Source organism: Phyllostomus hastatus, unplaced genomic scaffold, assembly GCF_019186645.2.
Source record: "Phyllostomus hastatus isolate PE091 unplaced genomic scaffold, TTU_PhHast_1.1 phas_contig_551, whole genome shotgun sequence".
NCBI classification, from domain to species: domain Eukaryota; kingdom Metazoa; phylum Chordata; class Mammalia; order Chiroptera; family Phyllostomidae; genus Phyllostomus; species Phyllostomus hastatus.
The window spans coordinates 9,742,194-9,768,743 of NW_025333909.1; the positions used below are offsets into that span (position 1 = coordinate 9,742,194).

The 26,550-nt window shown below is 40.5% G+C and overlaps 1 protein-coding gene across 2 annotated transcripts in view; it reads left to right on the forward strand.

Annotated features, from left to right (window-relative positions):
* The first annotated feature begins 1,312 nt into the window (after positions 1-1,312).
* Positions 1,313-26,550, forward strand: part of KLHL4 (kelch like family member 4) — a 49,468-nt gene continuing 24,230 nt past the window's right edge. The window contains exons 1-4 of one of the 2 annotated variants that reach the window (XM_045847410.1): positions 1,313-1,398; positions 1,591-2,090; positions 24,288-24,455; positions 25,579-25,715. In XM_045847410.1, coding sequence (XP_045703366.1) covers positions 1,678-2,090; positions 24,288-24,455; positions 25,579-25,715 — 718 coding nt within the window. In that variant the 5' untranslated portion in view covers positions 1,313-1,398; positions 1,591-1,677. Of the gene's footprint in view, positions 1,399-1,466; positions 2,091-24,287; positions 24,456-25,578; positions 25,716-26,550 lie in introns of those variants that run through there. The other variant, XM_045847409.1, reaches the window with a different exon arrangement.

The window sequence follows — 26,550 nt, forward strand, 5'->3', positions numbered from 1 at the left end:
TACTGAGGCCTTCAGTTGGTGGATGCGACCCACCCACATTAGGGAAGACTGTTTGACTCAGTCTATCGACTGGAAAGTTCAACTCACCCAAAAACAGTCTCTCAGGAACACCCTGACAAATGTTTGACAAGTATCTACACACTTCATAGCCCAGTCATGTTGAGATATTAATTATCCATTACACCTACAAAACAAGAAGGTGTATAAGAGAAAGGGTGTAATTCAATTTATATCAAGCAGCATGCAAAACATGCACCCAAGCTAAGAAAAAGTATTCATTTCCTTCTCTGTTTCCAAGTTTTTTAAATGCATTGCAAGTGCAAACTTTGGAAATCTGTTCAGCCTCTCCATGTTATATGTGAAGAAATTGTGATTCACAGAAACGACTTGTTCACGATCATTTATCTCCTTAACCCTAAAGCCAGAATTCAAACCAAAACCTTACAGTTTCAGTATTCTTTCTAATGGTACACTGATAAAATGGCCCCCTGTCACCTGTGTGCACGACATGGAAGCTGGATAAAGTTCAAACAAAGTTTTGAGAACGCATCGGTAGATGCGTTCCTGATACGTGAGTGTTGTGGGCACATTCACGTCTGTGCTGGTAATGCTTCTCATTGAGATCTCAAAGCACTTTGTGCACAGCTGTGACTGAGCTATGTGTCATTTTGGAGTTAGTTCAAAACAGTTCGTTTTGCATCCTCTCACATGCAATTCCGAACAAAACAAAAATATGCCTTTATCACTGCCTGTCAAAGTATAGAGTGTGATAAGGAGATGTGTGTACAGGCACGGAGCCAGATTGGACTATTTGTTTTCAAGCTCTGGTCGTTGAGAGAAGACATCTCTTCTAAGTGACTGAGTTTAGAAAAGCACTGATTTCTTCCTTCATCTGCAGATGTCCAATACCTTTGCTACATCCCCTGGTGTGTTTGTGGAGGTGCAGTCTTGGGTAATCAATACTTTCTCGTACTTCTAAAACTGTTGAAGATTTCAAGCACATGTTTAGATGAAGACATTCACATTTGCAGATGTTTTGTGAAGGTAATGCCAAACCTGCTTGAGGGAGCGGGTGGCGAGATGCTTTGCCTTAATGAAACACCTTCAAAATTTCCACAAGTTCCCTAAAATAGATCATAATGAATTCGTTGTTACAAATTCTCCCAGGACAAAGTGGCACAGTTTTACAAGTGAGCTACTGGAAAAAGAATCTGGCAGGGGGTGGGGGGAGCGCAGGGAGTCTGGAAGGAAGTGAGTTTGAACACTGCCTCTGCTCGCAGGGCCCGGAGTTGAAGGCTCAGCTACTGTACTCGGGGAAGGAAGATATTTGCAAGTCCAGGAGGGAAGGCCGCGAGCCCCTGTAGCAGCTGGAGTGTGTTGTGGTAGCTGCTTTCCTGTGTAAGCTGATTTACTTGTTTAAGGTCTGACCTCATCATCCTGTCGGTATGGGTTCCCACCTACACTGCTCGCTGCAGCTTTGCAGCTAGAAAGCTGCAAGTATTTATTCACTGTGGCGCGCAGGCAGGCGGCAGGCGGCGGGGGAGGGGGCAAACAAGAAAGGCTGCTCTAACGCCCCTGTGCTTTTGTTAGTTCAACAGAAGAGGCACAGCAACCAGAGATAACAAAGGCTCCGTTTCCTTTCTGTGAGAGAAGGCTTTTGTCTTTCCTCCCGCGACGATGTCAATGTCTGGCAAGAAAGAGTTTGATGTGAAGCAGATCCTACGGCTGCGCTGGAGGTGGTTTAGTCATCCTTCTCCCAACACTGGAAACTGCCTTCAGCAGGAAGGATATGAGCATAGAGGGAGCCCGGTTCAGGGCAGGTTGAAGAACCACTCTCGGGACAGAAACGGCCTGAAGAAAAGCAGCAGTCCTGTCCACCACAACTCCCTGGCACCCGTGCCAGGGCCGGCCCCTGCCCACCAGAGCCCTCTTCAGAATTGGCATCCACAGAACCTGCTGGAACATCTTCGAGCCAATGAAGATACTCCTAAAGCAGCTCCAGAGGAGAGTCTTTTGCAAAGGGCTTGTGAGAAACCCTCACAAGATTTGGACCTGATGGCTGATGACAGTCCAGAAGATTCCCCATCAAGGTAGGAATTTTCCTCGGCGTAGCTCAAAGTCTAGGTTAGCTCGTCCTCGAAAACTCGCATTTAGTGCTTCGGCAGAAGTGTTCTTCTAATCTCTGAGTCGGTATGCAGCCAAACAGGGGCTCTACAAAACCCCCTCCTCTAAGTCTATAAAGAAAACAGTGATACTGCGTTTCCCTAATTAACGGGCAATATGTTTTAGGGTTGTAGTCTTACTTCTCCTATTTCCTTCTGATGCCATGAAGAGTCCTCTTTCAGTTCTAATAGACATTTGTTAGAAATGTAAATTTTTTGCAAATATCCTCTGTAGCCTGGATATTCGAATAGTTCTGATTCTTTACCCAAGTGTGATGAATCACATGGAACTCTTTATACTTGGTGAGTTAAGCCAACTCGGACAAAATAAAAGGTCTGCTTGCTCAGCACATCCTTATCGATTCCATAGCACACAGTTGTTGCATTGACGATTGATAAATGCTGTCTTCCTGTGAGAACATGCAACAGCCTCCTCTGACATTTCACAGTCATCTCAAGTTGCATTAGTTTCAGAGTTAGTTTGCAATCATAAAAATATTTTACATAAAGCAGGTAATAAAATGCTGTTCACAGCAGAAAGATCTGAAAGCAGGAAATAGAATATTCAGCTATTCCAGGACATTAAATGGAACAAGAAATAATTTGAAAAAGTACAATTTCAGTATAGTTTACAAACTATTTGACTTTATTGTTTGGGTGGCAGGAAATTCTGTTCCCTCCTCTAATATAGTCCAATATAACCTAACGTAGGATACCTCTGTGTTTAAAGTGTTTTATTATAAGATTTTGTTTCCCCAACATGTCCTAGACCCAAGCAGTGATTTTGGCAACATAATGAAATGGTAAAAGAGCTTTGGTATGTTTGAAATTGTATAACAGTTTGGCATGAAACTATGTTTATTTGAAATCTTGATATTTGATCATTGTGTCTCTGTATAAGTTTAGAGGAAAAGGGCTGGCACATCTGCTTCTAGATATAAGTTTTCCCAATATATCTGCCTGACGGTACCTTTCTTCCAGAAATCCAGAACATAGTACCGGCAGAAAAAACATTACGACATTATAGCAAAAGAGAAACGTGCTGTGCAAAATGATGCCTTAATGGGAACTCAGTCTTCTTGTTGAAAATGTAAACATGCAAGAGAGTTTGGGAAGTGACAGAGTGTGCATGCATGAATTTTCCTAAATAGTTTTGCGCTTACCAGAAAAAGACGATATAACTGTTGGGATTGTTGGTTGCTGTTTAGTACAACTCATTGGACTTGCAAAGCAATATGTAATCCACACTTTCAGATTTAACATATTTAAACTGTCCAATTTGGAGGTTGAAATGAAACACATTTGACTCTCTTGTAGAGAAATGAGAATTTCTCCTGGTCAGAATTATGCACTCTGACCTCCTAACAAAAGTCTTTGAAGGTCTCCAATTTGATTTTGCAGCACGAGATTATATTTATAACAAATTAACTCCTAACATGAAAGGCTGGCTAAAATGTCAAATATAAAGTGTTACCAAATAATACTTTAAAAATATGTCTTTTTTTCTTTGATTTCTGATACTTTTCCTGTTCTAAAGTCATGTTCTGTTAATTATCCTATGGCTAAAGTGGAAAGTTAACTTTTTTTTTTTTTTTAAGAATAAGGAAGTGGTTTTATAGATGTGCCAAGGATATTTTAAGCAGAAGGGAAGGGGTGAGTTAAGGATCATATTAATTGAAATCGGATGACATTCATTTATCATTGGCCATTCGGAATGCTCTCTTGGTTAAGGAGAGTTCGAGAAGCCGCCTTCGAATGCCCAGCTTCTTTAACACTTCTTCAACAAGACAGGGGGGCAGGAGGAAAGGATCCTTCCATCCCCTCGATGGAAATCTTGTAGTTAGAACCAAGCAGACAAAAATGGCGGTCAAGGCAAAGGGGTCATCTTTAAGCCACCCTGCTTTCTAGAAATAGTGCACAGAATGAATATAGAAGGGACCAAATCACTAACATTCGATATAATTGAATAACCTGCAGTTGTTTCTAAAAGGGACAGTAAAGACAAGTTATTAAAGTTATATTAATATATCAGTTTGGGGATTTACAAACCCGAATACATTCTTCAGTAACTTCATATAAGTACATGCATTTCATTTAAGAACATGTCTGTATTATGACCCCACATTGTGGGTATGTTTTTATCAGTGTGCCTGTCATCAGGGACCTGGGCTCAATTATCATTTTCTTTGTGTCTTTTTCATCTACTCACTCTGCATCTTTACTTCCCCATAACTCCCCTTGCTCAGTGTCCTTTCGTTTCTTTATTTCATCCCTGGCATTCCAAAAACCAGAACAAAGATGTTAACAATGCATTATGGTCATGTTTCTTATGTGACAGAACATTTAAGTATGGCGTTTTATATGTAGAGTACTTTTCAATTGCTCATGAAGAAATGATTACATAAGTACTCAGAGGTGCTTGCCAAATTGTTAAACTGCGTGCGTTAAGGCAATTGTAGTTATCTCCTTATTGTGCTTGCGAACATTATATAGAATGCTGATAAGCTGTGTATGGGCTGAGGCAACGTGCTCCAGGACAAACCTGCTGGTTCTCTGGGCTGTTTCGCTTTAAGAAATTGATAGGGTTAGGGATCAAACTTTTTTCCTACTTGTTGGGGCTTCAAGTTTCTTCATAACCTACCAATTGTACAACATGCGAGTTTGCATATCTTTGCCCGTGTTGTGCTGTCAGATAATACTTCAAATTCCCTCCTCACTTAAGTTTTTTCCTGTTTTCAAGTGAGGCTTGCCCAGAAAAAAAAAATAGGGTAGCTGTCATTATATATTTTGATATGGCAACGAAGGAGGAAATGGGTGAATAAAATTGAGGATTTATTAATAATTCATTCCACAAATACTGAACACCGATTGTGTTTCCAGCAGACTTCTAGGTGCTGGGGATAAAAGAGAGTCAAATCAGAATTTGCTTTCATGGATGAGAAGGAGGCATGAAAAATAAAGCAGCCCCAGCCAGGTAGCTCAATTAGTTAGAGCATCGTCCCAATAGGCCAAGGTTGTGGGTTCGATCCCTGGTCAGGGCACATACAAGAATCAACCAATGAATGCATCACTAAGTGGGGCAATAAATTGGTGTTTCTCTCTCTCTCTCTCTCTCAAATGAATAAAAATTTAAGTAAATGAATAAACCAAACTATTACAGTTAAGTGGCTATAACTAGCAATCTGAAGGAAGAAAAAAACAGAAGGGAGTTAAGGAGGGAGACTCCTTCAGATAGCGAAGGTCTTTCGAACAAGATAACATTTGAGCAGAGATCCGAAGGAAGTTGAAGGAAAAAGCCCTGAGCATGTGTGATTCCAGAACTGGAAACAAGTGAACAGTCATTACCGCCATCCATCTTTTTCTTCTCAAATCAGTGTTGCACACCCCCACAGAATCTGCTCATTGATGTCCAAAACCTCCTTAACCGGTGAGCTCAGAAATGTACCTTGACCTGTTCATTACAGCGCTTTTAAGGTCACGTGTCTGTTCTGTGGCCACAGAAATGACCTTGCAGCCATTCAGTAAGCACGGTGCCCTTGTGTCCTAGGAGGATCTGGCTCTGACCCCTGGCCTCAGGTACTAGGGCGCGAGCACTTGGGTGTTTGCTTTCTTAGCAAAACCATCTAGATGGGACCACGGGTACTGTGGCTCGTCATCCTGCACACAAATCCGTCTGTCATGTGGAATGTTCTCCAGAAATGTTTATGCAGAAGGGAAATCCTAGGTCTTAAACAGTGAAACTTACTGTAAACAGCCTTCCTCGCAGAGTAGGAAGTAAGCTGTGTGGGTACTGACAGGGAGAGCTTTCCAGAAAGGGGCCTCAGCTGGGAGCGTGTTGCATTTTCATTGCACAGAGGCCAGCGCAGCGCGAGTAGGGTCCTCAATGAGGGGAAAGTGGTGGGAGATGGTTTTAGAGAGGCAACGACAATAAAACAATAGTCAAACAACATTAAAAATGACAAGTTCCTTTTGTAGACACTTATTATGTGCTGCCTAAGCACCTTAACTATATTTTGGGCGTTTTGCAAGGAAAATACTTGAATGCGAATATTGTGTCCTCGTCTGCAAATGCAATTGCTCTGGGTATCACATCTTAGAGATATCTGTTGTTGTTGTTCCTTATCTTCTTAGAGCACAGATATACTGTGCTTTTCTAAAGTTCATTGCTAAAGCAACTTTACTCAGCTTTACACAGCATTATTAAGTAGAAACTATTAGTTCAAAGGAAAGAAAAAGGGAGAATCTTTCATTTTATTGTTGTCTGTAGCAGTTTAACATTAAATCCCTTCGCCTGGTTTAAGATATACCATACAAAAATACACAATTCAACTGCTTCACTAACTTTAGAGCATTTTAACAAATCATTTAAATATCATGCAATAACTTTTGCCCTGGCTGGCGTAGCTCAGTGGATTGAGTGCGGGCTGGGAACCAAAGTGTCCCAGGTTCGATTCCCAGCCAGGGTACATTCCTGGGTTGCAGGCCACGGCCCCCAGCAACCGTACATTGATGTTTCTCTCTCTCTCTCTCTCCCCCTCCCTTCCCTCTCTAAAAATAAATAAATAAAAAAAATCTTAAAAAAAAATTAAATATCATGCAATAACTTCTAACTTTTTAACTTTTTTCCTATTTCACATGTCTTTACTGAACATATTGGGGTGACATTCATTACTGAAATTACATAGGTTTCAGGTGTACAGTTTATAACACATCATCGGTATCTTGAATTGTGTGTTCACAACCCAAAACATTACCCTCCTTAAAAAGGTACCATCTTTACCTCCCCCCACCCCTCTTTCCCTCTGGTAATCACCCTACAGTTGTCTGTGTCTGAGTCTTTCCTTTCATTTTTTGCTTAATGCCTGCACCTCCCTCCCCCCATAATCTCCCACCACCACTTGCTGTGTGACAGCTGCCAGTCTGTTCTCTGTATCTATGGGCCTGTTTCTATCTTGTTCGTCAGCTTATTTTGCTCGTTCGATTCCACGTATGAGTGAAATCATGTCACTCATACTTGTCTGTCTTTGTTTGACTGGCTTCTTTCATTACCATAATGCTCTCCAGTTCCATCCATGCTGTCACCGAGGGTAAGAGTTCCTCTTTTTTACTGCCACTTAGTATTCCATTGTGTGACTGTACCACTGCTTTTCTATCCGCTCTTCTACTGATGGGCACGCAGGCTGCTCCCTGCATTTGGCTGTTGTAAATAGCGCTGCTGTGGACATAGGGGCGCATATATCCTTCTGACTGGTGTTTCAGGATTCCTAGGCTACATTGCCACAAGTGGAATCGCTGGGTCAAAAGACAGTTCCATCTTTAGTTTTTGGTTTTTTCTTTTTTGAGGAAACTCCATATGGTTTTCCACAGTGGCTGCAGAGGCATGAACACATGGAACATAGGGACAGCTGTCATAGGAGAGGGGTTGGGGGGGATGAAAGAGATCAGCCAAGGAACATATATGCATACATGCATACATGCAAAGCCCATGGACACAGACAATGAGGTAAAGGCAGGGGCGGGGCTGGTGGGACGGGGACAAAGGGGGGAAATGGAGGACATCTGCAATAGTGTCAACGATTTAAAAATTAATGAAATCTGAGTATTTACCTGTTTACTTATACACTGGAACCTCGGTTCTCAAACGTAATTCATCCCGGAAGGCTGTTTTGAGAGCTGGCAACCGAGGTTTGACTGTATTTTCAAAATAATATGTTTGATCAAAAAAACCCCAAAACGCTGATCATATTCTGGCACACTGCCCACAGACCTACCTTCCCCCTTCATTTCCCTTGTATAACTTTATAAATTACTTTATCCTTTCTGGGTTTTTGTTTTTGTTTGTTTGTTTTCTGCTTCGGTACTTCAGAGTGGCTCTTTTCAACATAGTGTTCTTTGCTCTCTGCATGGGATAATACATCACACGTATATAACTCTAAAAGTATAAGCCCTACCCTGAAATAAGAGAGAAATAGCTTATTGTCGTTTTTAAGCAAGACAGAAAAGGAGATGAGAAGTTAAACATTTCTTTATAAATGACAAATCTGATTATGATATTTAATTTCATATTTAAGCAATCACCTTTAAGGAACAATTGACTGCTCTTATTGACTTGCTGAATGAAGTAAAGTTGAGAGTAAATGGCATACATGTTGCGCCTGATCAAGACGATTTTTATGTCTACACAAAGCATTGTGCATACACTTGAACTTGCCACAGTTGATCAGAGCAATACTTATATGCTATAATTATTTTCGGATCTACTGTATATCTGAAGAAAAAAAGGAAATTTCTGCTCTAAGTTTTTTTCATCCTTACTTTGATTAAATTGCATCTTAGGATTTTAGTTAGAAAGTACTTTTATCAGTGGATTGAGCGCGGGCTGGGAACCAAAGTGTCGCAGGTTCGATTCCCAGCCAGGGTACATTCCTGGGTTGCAGGCCATAACCCCCAGCAACCGCACATTCATGTTTCTCTCTCTCTCTCTCTCTCTCTCTCTCTCTCTCTCTCTCCCCCCCTTCTCTCTCTAAAAATAAATAAATAAAATCTTAAAAAAAAAAGAAAGTACTTTTAAACAACTGCACAACTGTAGAAACTGAAGCCTACAATGTGAAATGATTACAGCTTATTAGGGGCAAAGCCGGGGCTATAAAACAAAGTTTCTAACTGCTAGACTTTTAACCACACCGATCTCCCAGCAGCACGTTGACCTCCTTCCTTCTGATAAATTCTGAGTGTCCAATCATCACTACAGCCGATGTTAAAAAGTGCTTAGAGGAGGCTGACAACAAATGAAATATCTGAAAGAACTGTGCCATTGTCAGTCAGAGAACCGTCACGTCAGGGATATAAATGAGGACGTTTTACAAACTCTTGTATCACAGAAATAGTTAAATCATCTCGTTCATTTCACTGTTTTCAGAAAATGCAGAAAACATCCGGTGAATTCAGGAGTACATGTTATTCCGTGTACACTGTCTAATTCACCCATACACTCACACGGTCCAAAACAAGGCAAGAGTGGTCTCTGGACAAGGAATTAATTACCTGCTTCTCTGGCCTTTAGCAGTATGTACAATCAACAACTGAGTTCATATCTATGCTGTTATTCTTGAGTAGATCCATTTTACAACTTTATTCAAGAAGGAAAGAGGTTGCTCAAATACCATTTACAATTTCTCCGAGAGCTATCCAACAAAGACATTAAAACAATTCAGGCCCTATTTTCTTATTCTCTTCCAAAGAATATAGAACTGATGATACATATATCTATGTAAAACCTCTAAGGTAACTTTTAAAGTGATCTTGCAATTTTCTCTTCTTCAGGCCGAATTTCCAAAAGTGCCATAATTTTGTTAGTTTTCTGTTGACAGCAAGGGCCTATCACAGTTTTTTTTTTTTTATTTTGTGTTGAAAGTGGCTGGCAAAAATAAGTTAATATAAAATTTGGCTTTTGCTCAAAGTCCTTTGTCATTAAAGGAGAGGAAAACACGGGCAAAAATCATAAAAATTTCTGAAACACCTGGTGTTGCTTCCAGTCAAGTTCAAATAATAGGTGTTTCCCCTTTAAAATAAATAAAGACAATTATTTTCTTTTATCCTTTCAGCATAGCAGAGGTTTTCACAGGTGCATGAAAATTTTAGTCATTATTTAGCTAAAACATCAATCTGTCAAAAGTAGAGATGACCCCGGTGGGTAATATACTTGGCAAAACTAATACATAGCATGAGATCGTCTTTACATTTTGAATGCATAAAATATAATAACAGTCTTCCTAAGGACATACCCAAACAAAACTCATTCTTTTTGTTGGCCATTACATACTTTAAAAAATATTCATCATCTTCAGTTCTTTAATATTGCAGGTCAAGATATTTCATTCTCTCAAGCCTGGCTGGCGTAGCTCAGTGGATCAAGCACGGGCTGGGAACCAAAGTGTCCCAGGTTCGATTCCCAGCCAGGGCACATGCCTGGGTTGCAGGCCATAACCCCCAGCAACCGCACATGGATGTTTCTCTCTCTCTCTATCTCCCTCCCTTCCCGCTCTAGGAACAAATAAATAAAATATTAAAAAATAGATTTCATTCTCTCTATTGTTAATTACAGTTATTGGGGTGACATTGGTTAATAGGCTCATATAGGTTTCAAGAGGACATGTCTATGTTACGTGGTCTGTATATTGTATCGTGTGCCCACCACCCGCAGTCACGTCATCAACTGTCAGCATCAGTTTGGCCCCTTTACCCTTTACCACCCCTCCCCCTTCCCTCTGGTCACCACCACACTGTTGTGTGTGTCTATGAGTTTTAAAACATAACCCACAGGTGTTTGTTAAGTTAGAATTTAAATATGTATGTCTATTTTTAAACATTACACTAAGTCGAAATACTAATTTATTAGTAAAGCAAAATTAGAATGTCTCTTCCTTGCTGAGTAATGACTGCTGAATTCTGAGAGTGTATCTAAGAAGCACCTGTAAGCTAGTGGACCACTACGTATTGGTAATGATTAATAGTAGTGAGAATGGAATACATTGTGACGTCAGAACACACTCAGTTGGTTTAATTCCAGCCTGTTATTTAGTGCATTTCATCTGTAAAATATATTTATGTTGAAAGCTGTCTTCATCGCTCGTCTTTGTGATCACTATATTATAGTGTTATCTTGCAGGAAGCATGCTTTGGACAACTGTGTGTGTTTAAAAAAATAAAACAATATAATCAAGGGAGTGTATGGCTAAAATGGTAAACTGCAGATATCTAGATATTTTCCTAACCTTTTTATTTTAGTGGATATATGGGGACTGGTAGATCATTGCCTTGAAGTAACTTGTCTTTTTAAAACACATGCTTTTGACTACAGGAAAGATACATAAGACACAAGATCATTTTTGCTAAGGAAATTAATTAGGATTCTAAAAAAAGTTTTATTCTCATGATTTACTAGCTTTTCAACTTTTTTTTTTTTTTTGGCTTTTTTGCTCAATCCCTCCACCAGCTTTTCAACTTTAGGAAAATTAAAGGTATGACTATATGACTTTCAACTTGAAGGCTCCATAATGCTATATACCTACATCCACACAAACACTTCCTAGATAAGAAAAGGACAAGCTTTCAAAAACCATGCCCTCTGAAGTAAATATAATTTTCTTAGTGATGAAAACCTTAAATAAAACTTAACTAACTTGAATATCATGCCTGTCCTTCCGATTTCACTTAATATTTTTAAAAAATTGTGGGGGGAAGGAGAGAATGGGGGGAAGAAGGGGATGGGTCAAGTCAAGGGACATGTATATAGGACCCATGGACATGGACAGTGGGAGGGGGAGGGGGTGGGTAGGGCCAGGAGAGTAATGAGGTAAAGATGAGGACAACTGTAATTGAACAACAATTTAAAATTTTTTTCAATTATTCAATTTCTAATTACTTTTATCAATAACTATATCATTCTTTTTTAAAAAATTATTTATTTTTAGAGAGGGAAGGGAAGGAGATAGAGAAACATCAATGTGCGGTTGCTGGGAGTCATGACCTGCAACCCAGGCATGTATGTGCCCTGACTGGGAATCGAACCGGCGACCCTTTGGTTCACAGGCCGGCACTCAATCCACTGAGCTACGCCAGCCAGGGCTATAATATCATTCTTGTCATTCAATGAAAACTAAGAAAGAGCACATGGCCGTAAAAGGGGTGAAACGGGGAAACCTCATGCTGATTTGGTTCTTGTGATTGGTGTCATGTATTTTAAGAATTGAATGGAGACCATCCCACATCAGTTATTTGATATTTCATGAGGAAATGTTCATCGGGGAACGCACGTCACTGGAGGTGAGTCTGACACCGAAAATAATGCGGGAAGTAAAAGGCACACAGTCTCACTGCAGTTCTTCATTCTATGCCAGGTACAGGCAACATCTAAACCCCTGTGATTTCCTAACGTCTGAGCTTTCCTCTTTATTCCTTTTCTGTCTTTTTTCCCTTTCATTAGCATTTGGATTCTTTTTCTAAGAGCGGGTGGACAGAGGTAGGGATAGATGTAGGGTGAGGAATCTGCTGTATTTTAGCCTCAAAGAAGTAATTCCAGGGTGCTCTGGAAGTCACTGTGAATTAAAATAAGATTCTTTCTTTATTTTATTTATTTTTTTAAAGATTTTATTTATTTTCAGAGAGAGAAGGGAGGGAGATAGAGAGAGAAAAACATCAATGTGCGGTTGCTGGGGGTCATGGCCTGCAACCCAGGCATGTGCCCTGACTGGGAATCGAACCTGCGACACTTTGGTTCGCAGCCCGCGCTCAATCCACTGAGCTACGCCAGCCAGGGCAAGATTCTTTCTTTAAAAGATCTTATTTATTTATTGTTTTTAGAGAGGGAAAGGGAGGGAGAAAGAGAGAAGGATAGAAAAATCAATGCGTGGTCGCCTCTCGTGCACCACCTATTGAGGACCTGGCCCGCAACCCAGGCATGTGCCCTGACTGGGAATTGAACCCGCGAGCCTTTGATTCACAGGCTGGCACTCAGTCACTGAGCTACACCAGCGAGGGTTAAAATAAGATTCTAATCTCAGTCCCAAATGTGTTCTGGTTGACTATATTATAAGGTTAGACTTGCATCAGGAACCAACTATGTCATAAAGATTATGCTTATATTACTGGATATGAACCATGAGGATTATTGATATTCATTTCTGGAAATACTATATTTATTGCACTAACTTTGCTAGGTATGGTGATTTAATTACAAAGAACTTAAGCTAAGGTGACAGAATTGCCCTGGACAAAGGTGGCAACTGATTTTTTTGGAGGACTATTTACTATAGTTACAGCGTAGAACATCTAATTAAAAAAGAAAATGGTTTTTAGAACTTTATATGTAGTAAATACAACTCACACTCATCACCTTGGAAGTCAAACGTGGAACTCACTTAATTTTTTTAAAGAAGTTTATTTTCTGGTAGCTTGCCAGAGACTCATGATAGAAATGTCAGGGAAAGCTCCAGATTCTGCCGTAATATATCACTCGTGGGTTTTTTTAATTCCTTTTATTGAATGTATTGCAGTGACACCGGTTAACAAAGTTATACAGGATTCAGGTGCATAGTTCCACAGCACGTCATGTACACACCGTACTGTGTGCTCACCGCCCAAGTCAAGTCGCCTTCCATCACCGTATCCCCTTGACCCTCTTCCCCTCTCTGCACCCCAGAATCCACCAACATAATGAGAACACAACACACTGCATGGGAGAACATCCTCACCAGTGATTCATCTGATGAGGGGCTCAAGTGCACCATTTATAAAGAACTTCTAAAACCCAACAACCAAAAATAATCCATTATAACATGGGCAAAGGACCTGAATGGACACTTTTCCAAAGAGGAGGACACACAGATGGGCAGCAGACACATGAAAAGGTGCTCAACATCACTGACCCTCAGAGACGCAAATGAAAACCACAAGGAGACATCACCTCACACTGGTCAGAATGGCCGTCATCAGTAAATCAACAGACAGGTGCTGGTGACGCGGTGGTGAATAGGAAACCCGCGTTCACCGTGGGTGGGGATGCAGACCGGTGCAGCCACTGTGGGAAGCAGTATAGAGTTACCTCAGAAAACCAAAAGCAGAACTGCCTTATCACTCATGGTTTTTTTTCTTTTAGTATACACAATGGAATACTACCTGAGCATAAAAAAGAGGAAAATCTTACCTTTTGTGACAGCATGGGAGGATCTGGAAATGAATATGTTGTTTGTATTTCAGTAGGTTTTTGTTTTGGGTTGTCAGTTTGTTTCTTTGTTTGAAATTCCACATGTGAGTGAAATCATACAGTTTTTGTCCTTTTCCATCTGACTTATTTCACTTAGCATAATGCCCTCAACATGCATGCATGTTGTCACAAGTGGCAGTATTTTTATGGCTGAGTAGTATTCCATTGTGTCTAAATACGTACACATGTCACATTTTCTGTATCCATCCATCAATTGGCGGACACTTAAATTGTTTCCATATCTGCATGTATTTGTAATTCTTTCCAGCTTTTTTATGGTTGGTATCTAGTTTTATGCTGTTGTGGGAGGAACAAATGCTTGATGTGATTTCAAACTTCTTAAACATTTTTTAAAAGATTTTATTTATTTATTTTTAGAGAGGGAAGGGAGGGAGATAGAGAGAGAGAGAGAAACATCAATGTGCGGTTGCTGGGGGTCATGGCCTGCAACCCAGGCATGTGCCCTGGCTGGGAATCGAACCTGCGACACTTTGGTTCGCAGCCCGCGCTCAATCCACTGAGCTACGCCAGCCAGGACTCAAACTTCTTAAAATTTTTAAGATGTATTCTGTGTCCCAACACATGGTCCGGTCAATCCTTGAGAATGTTCCGTGTGCACTGGACAGTGATATGTATTCTGTCCCTTGGATGGAAAGCTCTGCAAATATCTATGAAGTCCATCTGCTCTAATGTGTAATTCAAGGCCAATGTTTTCTTTTTTGGCTCTCTGTCTGCATGATCTATCCATTGACTCAAGGTAGCTGTCAAAGTCTCCTACTATGATTATTTTATTTTCTATTTATGCCTTTAGGTTTATTTCTAATTGCTTTCCCTATATTGGTGCTCTTGAATTGGGTGCAAATATATTAGTAAATGATATGCCTTCATCATGGATTATCTCCTTTATAATCATAAAATGTCCATCTTTGTCTCTTGTTACAATTTTATCTTGCAGTCTGTCTTGTTTGATATAAGCACGGCTGCACGCACTTTATCTGGGTAGCATTTGCATGGAGAAGCATCTTCTACCCCTTCACTTTGAGTCTATGTTTGTCTTTGGAGCTGAGATGAATCTGCTGAAGGCACCATGTAGTACATCTTGTTTTTGACCCATTCAGCTACACTGACCGTTTTGCTGCGGGAATTAACTCCACTTACATACGGAATTACAACTGGTGTTTAAACACTTTACTAGTGCCATTTTCCCTTTTGTTTTCTGCTTGCTCTGTATCTCCAATGTTTCTTTTCATTTGTTTCTCTCCTGGGATACCCACTCTCCTTATGTTGCTCTTTCTATTTAAGTCAGACAGTTCTCAACCTGTTCTTTTCTTTTTTAAAAGATCTGGCCCTGGCTGGTGTGGCTCAGCGGATTAAGCTTAGGCCTGTGAACCACAGGATTGCTGGTTCGATTCCCAGTGAGGACACATGCCTGGGTTGCAGGCCAAGTCCCCACTAGGGGGCATGCCAGAGGCCACCACACATTGACGTTTCTCTCCCTTTCTTTCTCCCTTCCTCTCCCTCTCTCCAAAGATAAATAAATAAAATCTTTTTTTTAAATCTCATTTTTCCTATTCTTCTACCTGAATTATTTCTAGATTTCTATCACAAAGTTCACTGATTCCCTCCCATATTGTCTGCTCTATATTCAGTGCTTTCTAATGCATTCTTCATCTCATTGATTGAACTGCTCAGTTCTAAAATTTGTTTTTTTTATAATTTCCATACCTTAGGCAATGTACTCCTTCTGTTCATTAGCTTTCCTCTTGAGCTCATTGAAATGCCTTTCAAAGTTCGCTTGTATTATATTGAGTTTCGTCATAATTGTTACATTGAATTCCTTATTACTCAGGTCACAACCTTCCTGTGCTTTGAGTTTGGTTTCAAGAGACTTGTTATTTGCTCACATGTTTCCACATTACTTTGGCTGCTCATGGTGCTAAACAGGTGGCTCTTCTGGCAATTGGAAGTGATGAACACCATTTTTATTTTGGTATCATTTTGATGTTAAAATTTCAGCAGGTTGATAAATGGAGGTCTTTTGTTTTCTGGTATACAGTGCTGTAGTACAAACTTTTGTTTGCTCTTATGTGCACTACTTAGGTCTCCAGGGTCATGGCAGGGAAGGATGACTTCGGTTGTTCAAGTCGCCACCTGGTTGACCGGGGTGGTGGGTGCTCCAATCCGTGTCTGACTCACCTGGGTTGGGGCACAGCCACTGTGGTGAGGGAGTATGACAGTTTGGGGAGAAAGCTGTTTGCAAGCTTGCATCACTGCTACTTGTTTTTCTGTGGCTGTCCCTGGATGATGCGTGGGTCAACGGCCAGCAGTGACCATGGAACGCTGCGATGGCTCGCCGAAAAACACGCGAGAAAAAACATGCACAGAGACAGACTAGTTTCTGTGGGGAAGTAGGGATGGGATGGCCACCCCCCTCTAGTGGGGAGCGCGCCCATTTACCGTCCAAACCTGCTTTTATTGGGCTCGTTTTGCATAAGAATTCAGGTAAACTACAGTGCTCATTAGGGGAAGTAAGGATCAAACAATAGATAACAAGGAACTCTGTGGGTCTATTTTGAGTCAGAGTCAAAGAGCTGTAAGACTTGAAGGAACAAACTAACTTCCTCCTTGGACCCTTCTCATTCAACTGAGAGCATTCTAAACAAAGCAGGTTTCACAGGAATTTACATGTTCTTTCTTAGGCCTGATCACCCCGGGGAATCCGCACTTCTCAGCACAGAGCTGCACCACCCTGTCATTGTTTCAGGCTTAAGTGGGGCAAGGGAACTAAGGCAACCAAGAGATAAGGAGATTTTCTCCCAGACGCTGAGAACTCAGGCTATGTCAAAGCCGAGGAGCGAGGGTCCATCACCCCCTTTTGCTGCAGCCCCCCAAGTCCTTCTTTTGGGGGGCCTCCCAAAGTGATCGTGCCTGTCTTAGGTTGTTCCCCCCGTGGGGAATCTTACCCGTCTTTGGCTGACCGACCAAGCTTTTTGGGGCTCAGTCATGAATGAAGCAGCAGAAGCAGCGCTCCTGCCAGGGAGATAAGCTTTTGTCTCCTTGCTGGCTTACGGTTCCAAGGGCGTTCCCTTAGCCTTAGCCTAGGCGGAGGTTTCAGCTTCTGATACCAGGCAGGGCGGTCCCCAACACCTGGAGACCATGGACATGTCCCTGTTGTTGCTACCAGGCTTCACAGCAATTGAAGGAGAAAGCCAGACCCTCCAGTTACCACGGTGTGGGGCCGCACTCCAAGTCCTCCACTGCTAACGGATTTGCTGGGGCTGCGGGCTCAGCTACACAAACATGGGGAACCATGTCTGTGGGTGCCACCCTTGTTGTGCACCCCACGCTGCATCCCCTTCACGTTTCAGGATATCCACCTTCCTTTGTATTGATGTTCAGATCTCTCAGGCATCCTAGAGTGTGGAGCAGAGGAACCTTTGTTGGGTTATAGGTGTCCAAGTAGTTTTGATGAACAGGCAAGTACAATGGGAAATACGAAGGAGCCATCTCACTCCACCATGGTGCGCAATAGGTCTTTTTCTCTAGTTTTTAAAATGAGGAAAGCGTGTGCACTGATCTCATATGGTTGTGTCGAAGATTAATTGCAAGCAATAAATATTTGGGCAGTGTCTCAGGTACATGTTCAATAAATGTTAACATTTATGAACAATTTTCATCCTAACTCATTCATCATTCCGGATAAGCATACTAGAGTTTCATAGAGGTAGATGATAAAACTACCTCCTAATTAGCCATTGCTTAATCATTGAGTTAATTATTTTATAATAGGTATGTCATTGGTATTTTACCAATTCATTCATTTAATTTCTCATCCGAGGAGACTTCCACGTATCTTCATAATCTAGTTAATGACAAACATCCTTCCTTCATTCGCTAAAGTGGATATCTGACATGGTAATGTTACGTAGGTAACATTTTCTAGTAATTCAAGCAGGGAATTTCATGTGACATATTTTGACGACCCATTTTAATACATCATTGTGTTATTTGGATTGTAAAATCAAACTAAGAAAATACAGTAGCTAAGATGATAAAAACTTTGAGGTCCTTGCTGGATGTTCTACAAGCACATTGTGGGACATAAATGCAATGAATGTTTTAGAACAGGGGTAGGTTTATCTTTTCTTTCAAAGAAGAGAGAGTAAATATTTTGGGCTTTTCAAGCTATCCAGTCCCTACAGCAACTATTCAACTTGGACTTCAGTGCAGACAGCCATAAATAATATGGAAATGAATGAGTGTTACAGTATTCCAATAAGACCATGTTTATGGACATTGATGTTTGGAATTTCAGATAATGTTACTTTTGCATTTTGATCGTGTTAGGCATTTAAAAATGCAAAATCCACTTTGAGGTCACGAACCTTACAGACAGATGGCTGGCTGGGTTGGGCCCATGGGCTGTAGCTTCTCAAACCTTGTCTTAGAAGCACTTTGTGAATAACAAAGGGAATGTTTTCTCCAACAGACAACTCTAAAATTCTTGTCATGTTGACAACCTTAGCTGAGATACTTTGAGCTTTTGACCTTCCCACTAGCTGAGGCCTGCTCATTTTTCAAAGGTGCTTTGATTTGACAATCTATTTAAAATCAGTTTTGCACATCAAAATGATCTCACTGTTGTTAAAGAAGGTAAAATCATTCAGACCGCATGGTTTTTACAGTGACTACAATAGGAAATGAAAACCAAGCAAATGGATTACTGTAGATTTTCATGTGTGGAAAACAAAAATCACATGAAAGTTAAAGTCCCCTCAAAACTACTACTTCCGTCATACATTGAATAAACATCTAGAATGCATAATATATCCAAAGTAACCTCACAGAGAGAGAGCTACATAAAACAACGGCTTTCCCATTGCTTACATTTAGTATAGGACATAAAATATGTGTATGAATAACTATAATGCAAGATGGAATGTGATAAGTAGTACAATAGTAGTATATCAAATACGCCTTAAATAATCTTAGTATTTTGTGAATTAGAAAAATGTTTTTACAGAAACTGTACCCTTCATAAAAAAAAACTGCACCCTAAGCCCCAGAATGTCTACTGCTGATATATTTATTTGTGTGTATATAACATGTTTTTTCCTTTGGACTGCAATTATGTGCCTCTTGGTTTTATGAAACGCTAGCTGTTCTCTATGCCAGGGCAATATTTATGTTAAAGTGAAGTTCAGATACCTAAAAGGAGTATTGCCGGCCAACATTTGCTCTTAGAGCCCAGTGACAGTATTATTTTATTCTTGTTTCTAGACTTTTCATAGTAGCCTCTAAAGTACGAAAGTATAATTTAAAGAATGCTAGAAAAACACCTCGTGGCCCAGATATTCCATCCTATTCATCTAACTAATTTCCACATTTGTTTCTGAAAATCACTTCTTTGTCCTCTTTAAACTGTAAAGAGCCCTAGCTTCTAGGCTTTTGGTTTCAATAAGGATGATGGTTATTTGCAGGCCTGATTCTATTGTTATATGTTGTTATGTTAATTCTACCATAATGCAAATAAGGTTATGATGTATCAAAATAGATTCTTAAAATTATCATATTCCATCTACTGCTGAGATCACTAGAATATCTTATCAGTTTTATTTAGTGGTAATTTATAGACTACTAAATTACACAGAAATGAGCATACATAATTTTGTAGGACTTTTCTAACAGAAGTTTACTTATGGTCACATCATCAAATCAAGACCACTTGGGTTTGTGATCAAAACCCATGTAAATCTGTCCTGGCTGGTATGGCTCAGTGGACTGAGTGTTGGCCTGCGAACCAAAAGGTCACTGGTTCGACTCCCAGACAGGGCACACGCCTGTGTCACCGGCCAGGTCCCCAGTAGGGGGTGTGTGAGAGGCAAACACACATTGATGTTTCTCTCCCTCTTTTTCCCCCTCTCTTCCCCCTGTATAAAAATAAATAAATAAATAAAATATATTTTTTAAAAAAGCCATGTAAATCTTATATTCCTGTTAACGTAGTTTTATTTGTTTAAAGAAAGCCCTTATTTAGATTTAAAAAAGTATAGGAAAAAGAAAAAATCAACAAAATGAAAACAGAACCTATCAAATGGGAAAGAAATACTTGTAATCCATTTACCTAATGAGGGATTAATATAAAAATATATGAAAAGTACAACTCAATAGCAAAAAATAATAACCAGAGTAAAAATGAGCAGAAGACTTAGACATTTTTCGAAAGAAAACATCCAAATGACTAACAAGTCCATAAAAAAGATACTCAGCTTCACTAATGATCAGGGAAATAAAAATGACATCATGATGACATATGACCTCACACTTGTTAGAATAGCTATTATAAAAATACAAGAGTTATCAAGTGTTGGCAAGGGTGTTGGGAAATGGGATCCCTCGTGAAACGCTGGTGGGAATGTAAAATTGGGCAACTGTTGTGGAATTCGGCTTGAACCTCGTCAAAAAATTGAATATATAACTATCACATCATCTAGCAACCCCTCCTTTGGGTACATATACTAAGAGAATGAAGTTAGTATCTCGAAGACATATCTGCACTCCCGTGTGCATTGCAACATTATTCACATTAGCCAAAGTACGATAACAACCTCAGTGTCCACTGATAGATAGATGAACAGTTAAAGAAAATGTGATATATATGCACACACATATAATGGAATGCTGTTTGGCCATAAAAAAGAAAGAAACCTGCCACGTGCAAACATTAGTGAGCCTTGAGGGCACTATGCTAAGTGAAATAAGTCAGACAAAGTGAAATATTATATGGTTTCACTTAAATGTGGAATCTAAAGGTCAAACTCATAGATTCAGATTGGTTGATAAATGGTTGCTGTTGCAGCAGGTGGAAATAATGGGGAGATGTCGGTCAAAGGGTACAGATTTCCCCTTATAAATTGAACAAGTTCAGGAGATCTAACATACACCATGGTGACTATAATTAATAACACCGGCTGTGGCTGGTGAAGTTCAGTGGATTGAGTGCGGGCCCGCGAACCAAAGGGTCGCTGGTTCGATTCCCAGTCAGGGCATGTGCCTGGGTTGTGGGCCAGGTCCCCAGTAGGGGGCATGTGAGATGCAGCCATACACTGATGTTTCTCTCTCTCTTTCTCCCTCCCTTCCCCTCTGTCTAAAAATAAATAAATAAGATCTTTAAAAAAATAACACTGCATCATATACTTGAAAGTAGCTAAGAGAGATCTTAATTGTTCTCATTACAAAAGATATAATTATATGAGATGATAGAACTGTTAACTTTATTGTGGAAATCACTTTCCAACATAGACATGTATCAAACCATCATGTTGTACACCTTAAACTTATACAATGTTATATGTCAGTTATATCTAAACATAGTTGGGAAAAATGCACCACAGAAGAAAATATAAAAATATAAGGTAGAATTAGGAAGGAAGTTGTAAAATGAAGCAAGGCATGATACTATTTTCTGAAATTAGCTGGAGTTATCGAGTTTACTGTTTACAGAAAAAGAAATTTACAGACAGAGGTAGAAAAGTGGTTTACAAGGTCTTGAGCATGAGAGAGAAAGGGAAAGATTGGTAAAAGGTACAAATTTTCAGTTAAAAGATGAATATGTTCTAAGGGTGGAATTTAACATGGTGAATATAGTTGAAAACATTGTTTATGTAAATGAAATTTAGTCAGGGAGTAGAATTTATTATCACCCACATTAATTCATTAATATTGGAGTGATGGATATGCTAATTAACTAGATGGGGGAATCTTCACAATTTTTATGTATATATATCAAATCATCACATTGGACACTTTTCATATCTGGCGATTTTATGTTTGCAATTATTCTTCAGTAAAGGTGAACAAAGAATGCTAAATATATTTAATGTTTTAGCAAAAATTATACATCTTACTATGCGAGCATGCACCTACCTGTAGGTGGCACTCTAGTGCAGCATAGCTTATTTGGTCCCTAGAGTGTAACTTGATAACAATTTTCAAAATGTGAAGTGTCCCAATTAAGGAGATGGCATTGAAAAAGCTTTCCATTTCTCGCAAGCATTCAATCAATACTCTACTTAAAGGCCAGCTCTCATTGTTTTCTCGAGAATTGGATTCATTATTTTGTTATCTTGATAAAAATGCATTCGCAAATGAAGTTTGGTTTTTTTTTAAGATTTTATATATTTATTTTTAGAGAGGGAAGGGAGGGAGAAAGAGAGAGAGAGAAACATCAATGTGCCGTTGCTGGGGGTCATGGCCTGCAACGCGGGCATGTACCCTGACTGGGAATCGAACCTGCAACACTTTGGTTCGCAGTCCCCACTCAATCCACTGAGCTACGCCAGCCAGGGCTGCAAATGAAGTTTTTGTTTTAAATTGTAGTGTCAAACTAATTGGTGTCTACATATAGGGGAGAAAGAGAGAATGTACATAGAAAATGTTTACCTCTCAAGAGGTCCTGAATGGGATCACCACGGCAGTCTATCACAAGTCTCACAATTTTGTCACGGAACCCCACTAAGTGCTGTTCTGGAACAGCTGTGGGTCCCATTGCCCGCCACCAAGAAGCACGACTCCCAGCGCAAGAGTTTGGTGAAAAAGGAAAGGGGTTACCCATCTAAAGGTTATACAGGTTTAGAGTAACGGCAGATTTCTGCCCTTAAGTCCCGCTCCCTTTAAAAGTCACCCCAAAACAACATAGCCCGGCCTCCCGCTGCCAAACCAGGCCAGTTTCAGAATACACCACTCAGAGGTATCCTCTCTCGGGAAAGCAAAAGTCCGTGGCTCAGCATTCCACCGTCACGGTTTAGCCCCAGGCATCTGTCGCAAACCCAGGTGGCTGCGCGGGTCCCCCGCTGCACCACCGCCAGCTCTGGGGACTCACTAGACTCCTGGCTTTCAGACGTGCTCTCTCACTGATTCCACACCCGGTGGCTCTCTTTCACCCCTACTTTCAGACCTCCCACGTGGGCCTCCTTTAAGTCCGGAGCACGTGGCTTCACCCTCTTCCCTTTTCATTCATTTGAATTCATTTAAATGTTCCGCTTGGAACTTCCTGTGACCTCGTTTGTATCGGACCCATCCTGTGGTGTGTGTGCATCTGCTATTTTTGCCAGTGTCCCCGCCCCCCCCCCCCCGCCCCCCATCCTCCTTAGTCAGGGCCAGAGTTCCCAATCACACAGGGACATCCGGGGTGGGCATCCGCCCCGAAGTCTGGAGTCCCTGAACGTTCTCGGAGTCACGTACACAATTCGCCCTGGGTCAAAGCGCTCTTCCCCACAGGAAGGCAGGGCTATTCACTTGGTTTTGCTATGCAATGCACCTTAAACTCTGCCACACACTTGCTCTTTTCCCCAGTCAAGGATTGTGGGGCTTGGTTTTCTGGTTTCTGGGAGCCCTTCACTCTGTAACCCATTACAATTTGATGACAGCTAGCCATGCCACAAAAAGTAGTTTTATGCTCTTTAAAACTACAACTAAGATAAGAATTTTATAATGAAATAATTCCCCATAAATCAGTTTATTTTATTTTGGTTTTTTGTTTTTTTAGATTTTATTTATTTATTTTTAGAGAGGGAAGGGAGGGAGATAGAGAGATGGAGAGAAACATCCATGTGCGGTTGCTGGGGGTCATGGCCTGCAACCCAGGCATGTACCCTGAGTGGGAATCGAACCTGCGATGCTTTGGTTCGCAGCCCGCGCTCAATCCACTGAGCTACGCCAGCCAGGGCTAGTTTATTTTATTTTGAATAGTATATTAAAAGTAAAGTGAAATGCATTTGTCACTGATATTATTTGTTTGTTTAAAAAAAAACTTACCTAGCACCTCCCGTGTTTTGTTTTCTTCTCTTTTATTTAAAATACAGATACACAAAACATTTCCTTACAGTTTTCACTGACCTCAAATCTCCAAAACTCCACCAAGGAACACCATGCAGTCTCTCCTGTATGCCCTCAGGGGTAAAAGTGGGCCCGGGACCACCAACTTCTTCGTAGAGGTTACCTCCCAGTTGTCGCTGTTTCTATGGAAAACAAAAGATTCCATTTAGTTCCCAGTATCACAGATTTTTACAGAAATCTTACTTAAAAGGTAGACTCTGATGTTGATCATTACAACCTATATTTTCTTCCAGCTCTGTGAATGGATGTTTCTGTGTTCAGACAATGAATGCTCCTCCCGCAGCTGAAGCATGCCCGGTGTGGTTCCACTTCAGACGTAAATACTAACTATGACACTTGACTTCAGGGGAGCATTAAGCAGCCATCACAGGGAAATGCTGAGAATCAGAGTGTATTTCTTTCCGAAGTAAATGTGCCTGCATTTCAATTGCTCAACCATGCTCTCACTCCTTCCCCCGTTTCAGATCACGTGCACAGCATCCTGAAGAAATGAACGCTAGCATCTGTGAGGAGCACTTCCAGGCCGCCAACCACGCAGAGCAAACTCTTCATAAAATGGAGAACTACCTGAAGGAGAAACAGCTGTGTGATGTGCTCCTCATCGCTGGCCACCTCCGAATCCCAGCTCATCGGTAAGTGTCCTCCTGCAGACGGAACCTTGCGAGATGGTAGCGAGTGTGAAGGAGAAAGGATCCGTCCAGTGATTAGAAATTGGAATATCAAGTGGCACCTAAACAACAAAACAAACAAGCGAGCAAAATAGAACCAGAGACACTGAACTAAAGAACAAACTGACAGTAACCAGAGGGGAGGGGGGAGAGGGATAAAGGGGGAGAGAGAAAGAGGGTCAGGTCAAAGATCATGTATAATGGACCCATGGGCAAAGCCAAAGGGAAGAAGGATTAAGGGTGGGAGGTGGGGGTGGGCAGGGAGGGAGGGAGTGGTGTGGGGAGAATGGAAACAATTGTACTTGAACAACAATACATTTTTTTAAAGATTTTACTTATTTATTTTTAGAGAAGGAAGGGAGGGAGATAGAGAGAGAGAGAGAGAAACATCAATGTGCGGTTGCTGGGGGTTATAGCCTGCAACCCAGGCATGTGCCCTGACTGGGGATCGAACCTGCGACACTTTGGTTCGCAGCCCACGCTCAATCCACTGAGCTATGCCAGCCAGGGCTCAATTTTTTTTTAATTTTACAAAAAGAAATTGGAATATTGAGGAGAATAGATTTTTATCATCCTGTATTAAAAAGCATCACCATGTATGATTCACTTCCCTGTAGGGTATTTAGAAGATACACACTTTTGAGAAATTGATGAAGAAAACCAGCACAAATCCTCTTTAAAAAAAGCAACCTATTATTTGCCTTTCGACTTAACTATACTTTTTTTTTAAAGATTTTATTTATTTTTAGAGAGGGAAGGGAGGGAGGGAGAGAGAGAGAGAGAGAGAGAGAGAGAGAGAGAGAGAGAGAGAGAGAGAAACATCAATGTGCGGTTGCTGGGGGCCATGGCCTGCAACCCAGGCACGTGCCCTGACTGGGAATCGAACCTGCGACACTTTGGTTCGCAGCCCGCGCTCAATCCACTGAGCTACTCCAGCCAGGGGCTCGACTTAACTATACTTTACTAAACTGTGAAAGTTTGATCCAAAAGACAGTCTCACCAGTGTTACAAAATTATTGACTGCATTTCAGCTTTTCAATAAAACTGTGGACTGATTTAAGCTTCTGTGAAACGTTTTTATTTCCAGGTTGGTTCTCAGTGCCGTGTCTGACTATTTTGCTGCAATGTTTACTAATGATGTGCTTGAAGCCAAACAAGAAGAGGTCAAGATGGAAGGAGTTGACCCTAATGCACTTAATTCCTTGGTGCAGTATGCTTACACAGGTAACTGCTTGGCATATATTAACTCATTCAATCCTCGCAATAATCCTACATCATATAACCCACATTATTATCATTCATTCCTATTCTACAAGTAAAAAAAAAAAAGACTAGACCAGTTAAGTAATTTTCCTAAAGTGATAAGGGGCAGAATCAGGATTTCAAATCAATGCTATAAAAGACCAAGAGGCAAATAGTATGCTATAAAATTTATAACCACGAGAGAATAGAGCTATTTGAACACAGGCATGTGTGAACATGTCTCTCTGTTTCTCCTCAACAATGTGGGTAAATTCTCATTCATAAAAATGAAACTGGAAATGGGATATTTGAACTCAACATTAAAGATTTAGTTTGTCTCTTCCTTTGAAATATTTAAGTCGTATTGACTGAAATTCTAAAACAAAGATAATAGGATGAGTTTGGGGGGCAAGTAGTTTGTGTGTGTTTGTGTGTCTGTGTTGATGTACATATTATGTATTCATTCATTCTAACTTATTGAGGAGTAACTGACAAACATAGTTGTATGCATTTAAAGCATATAGTGTGAGGATCATATATACATATACATATGCACATATGTATAGAATGTATTTCATTTACATACTGTGTGTGTATATATACACACACACATATACATACATATATATATATATAGTGGAATGACGATGAAGGTCAAGATAATTAATGCATACATCATCTCGAATAGTTAACTCTTCTGTGTGTGGCAAGACCACCTAACATCTACTCTCACCACCTCTGAGGTGCACGGTACAGTTTTACCCACAGTCACCATGCCAGACACCCCAAACAGAACTTCTTAGTACTGAAACTTTGT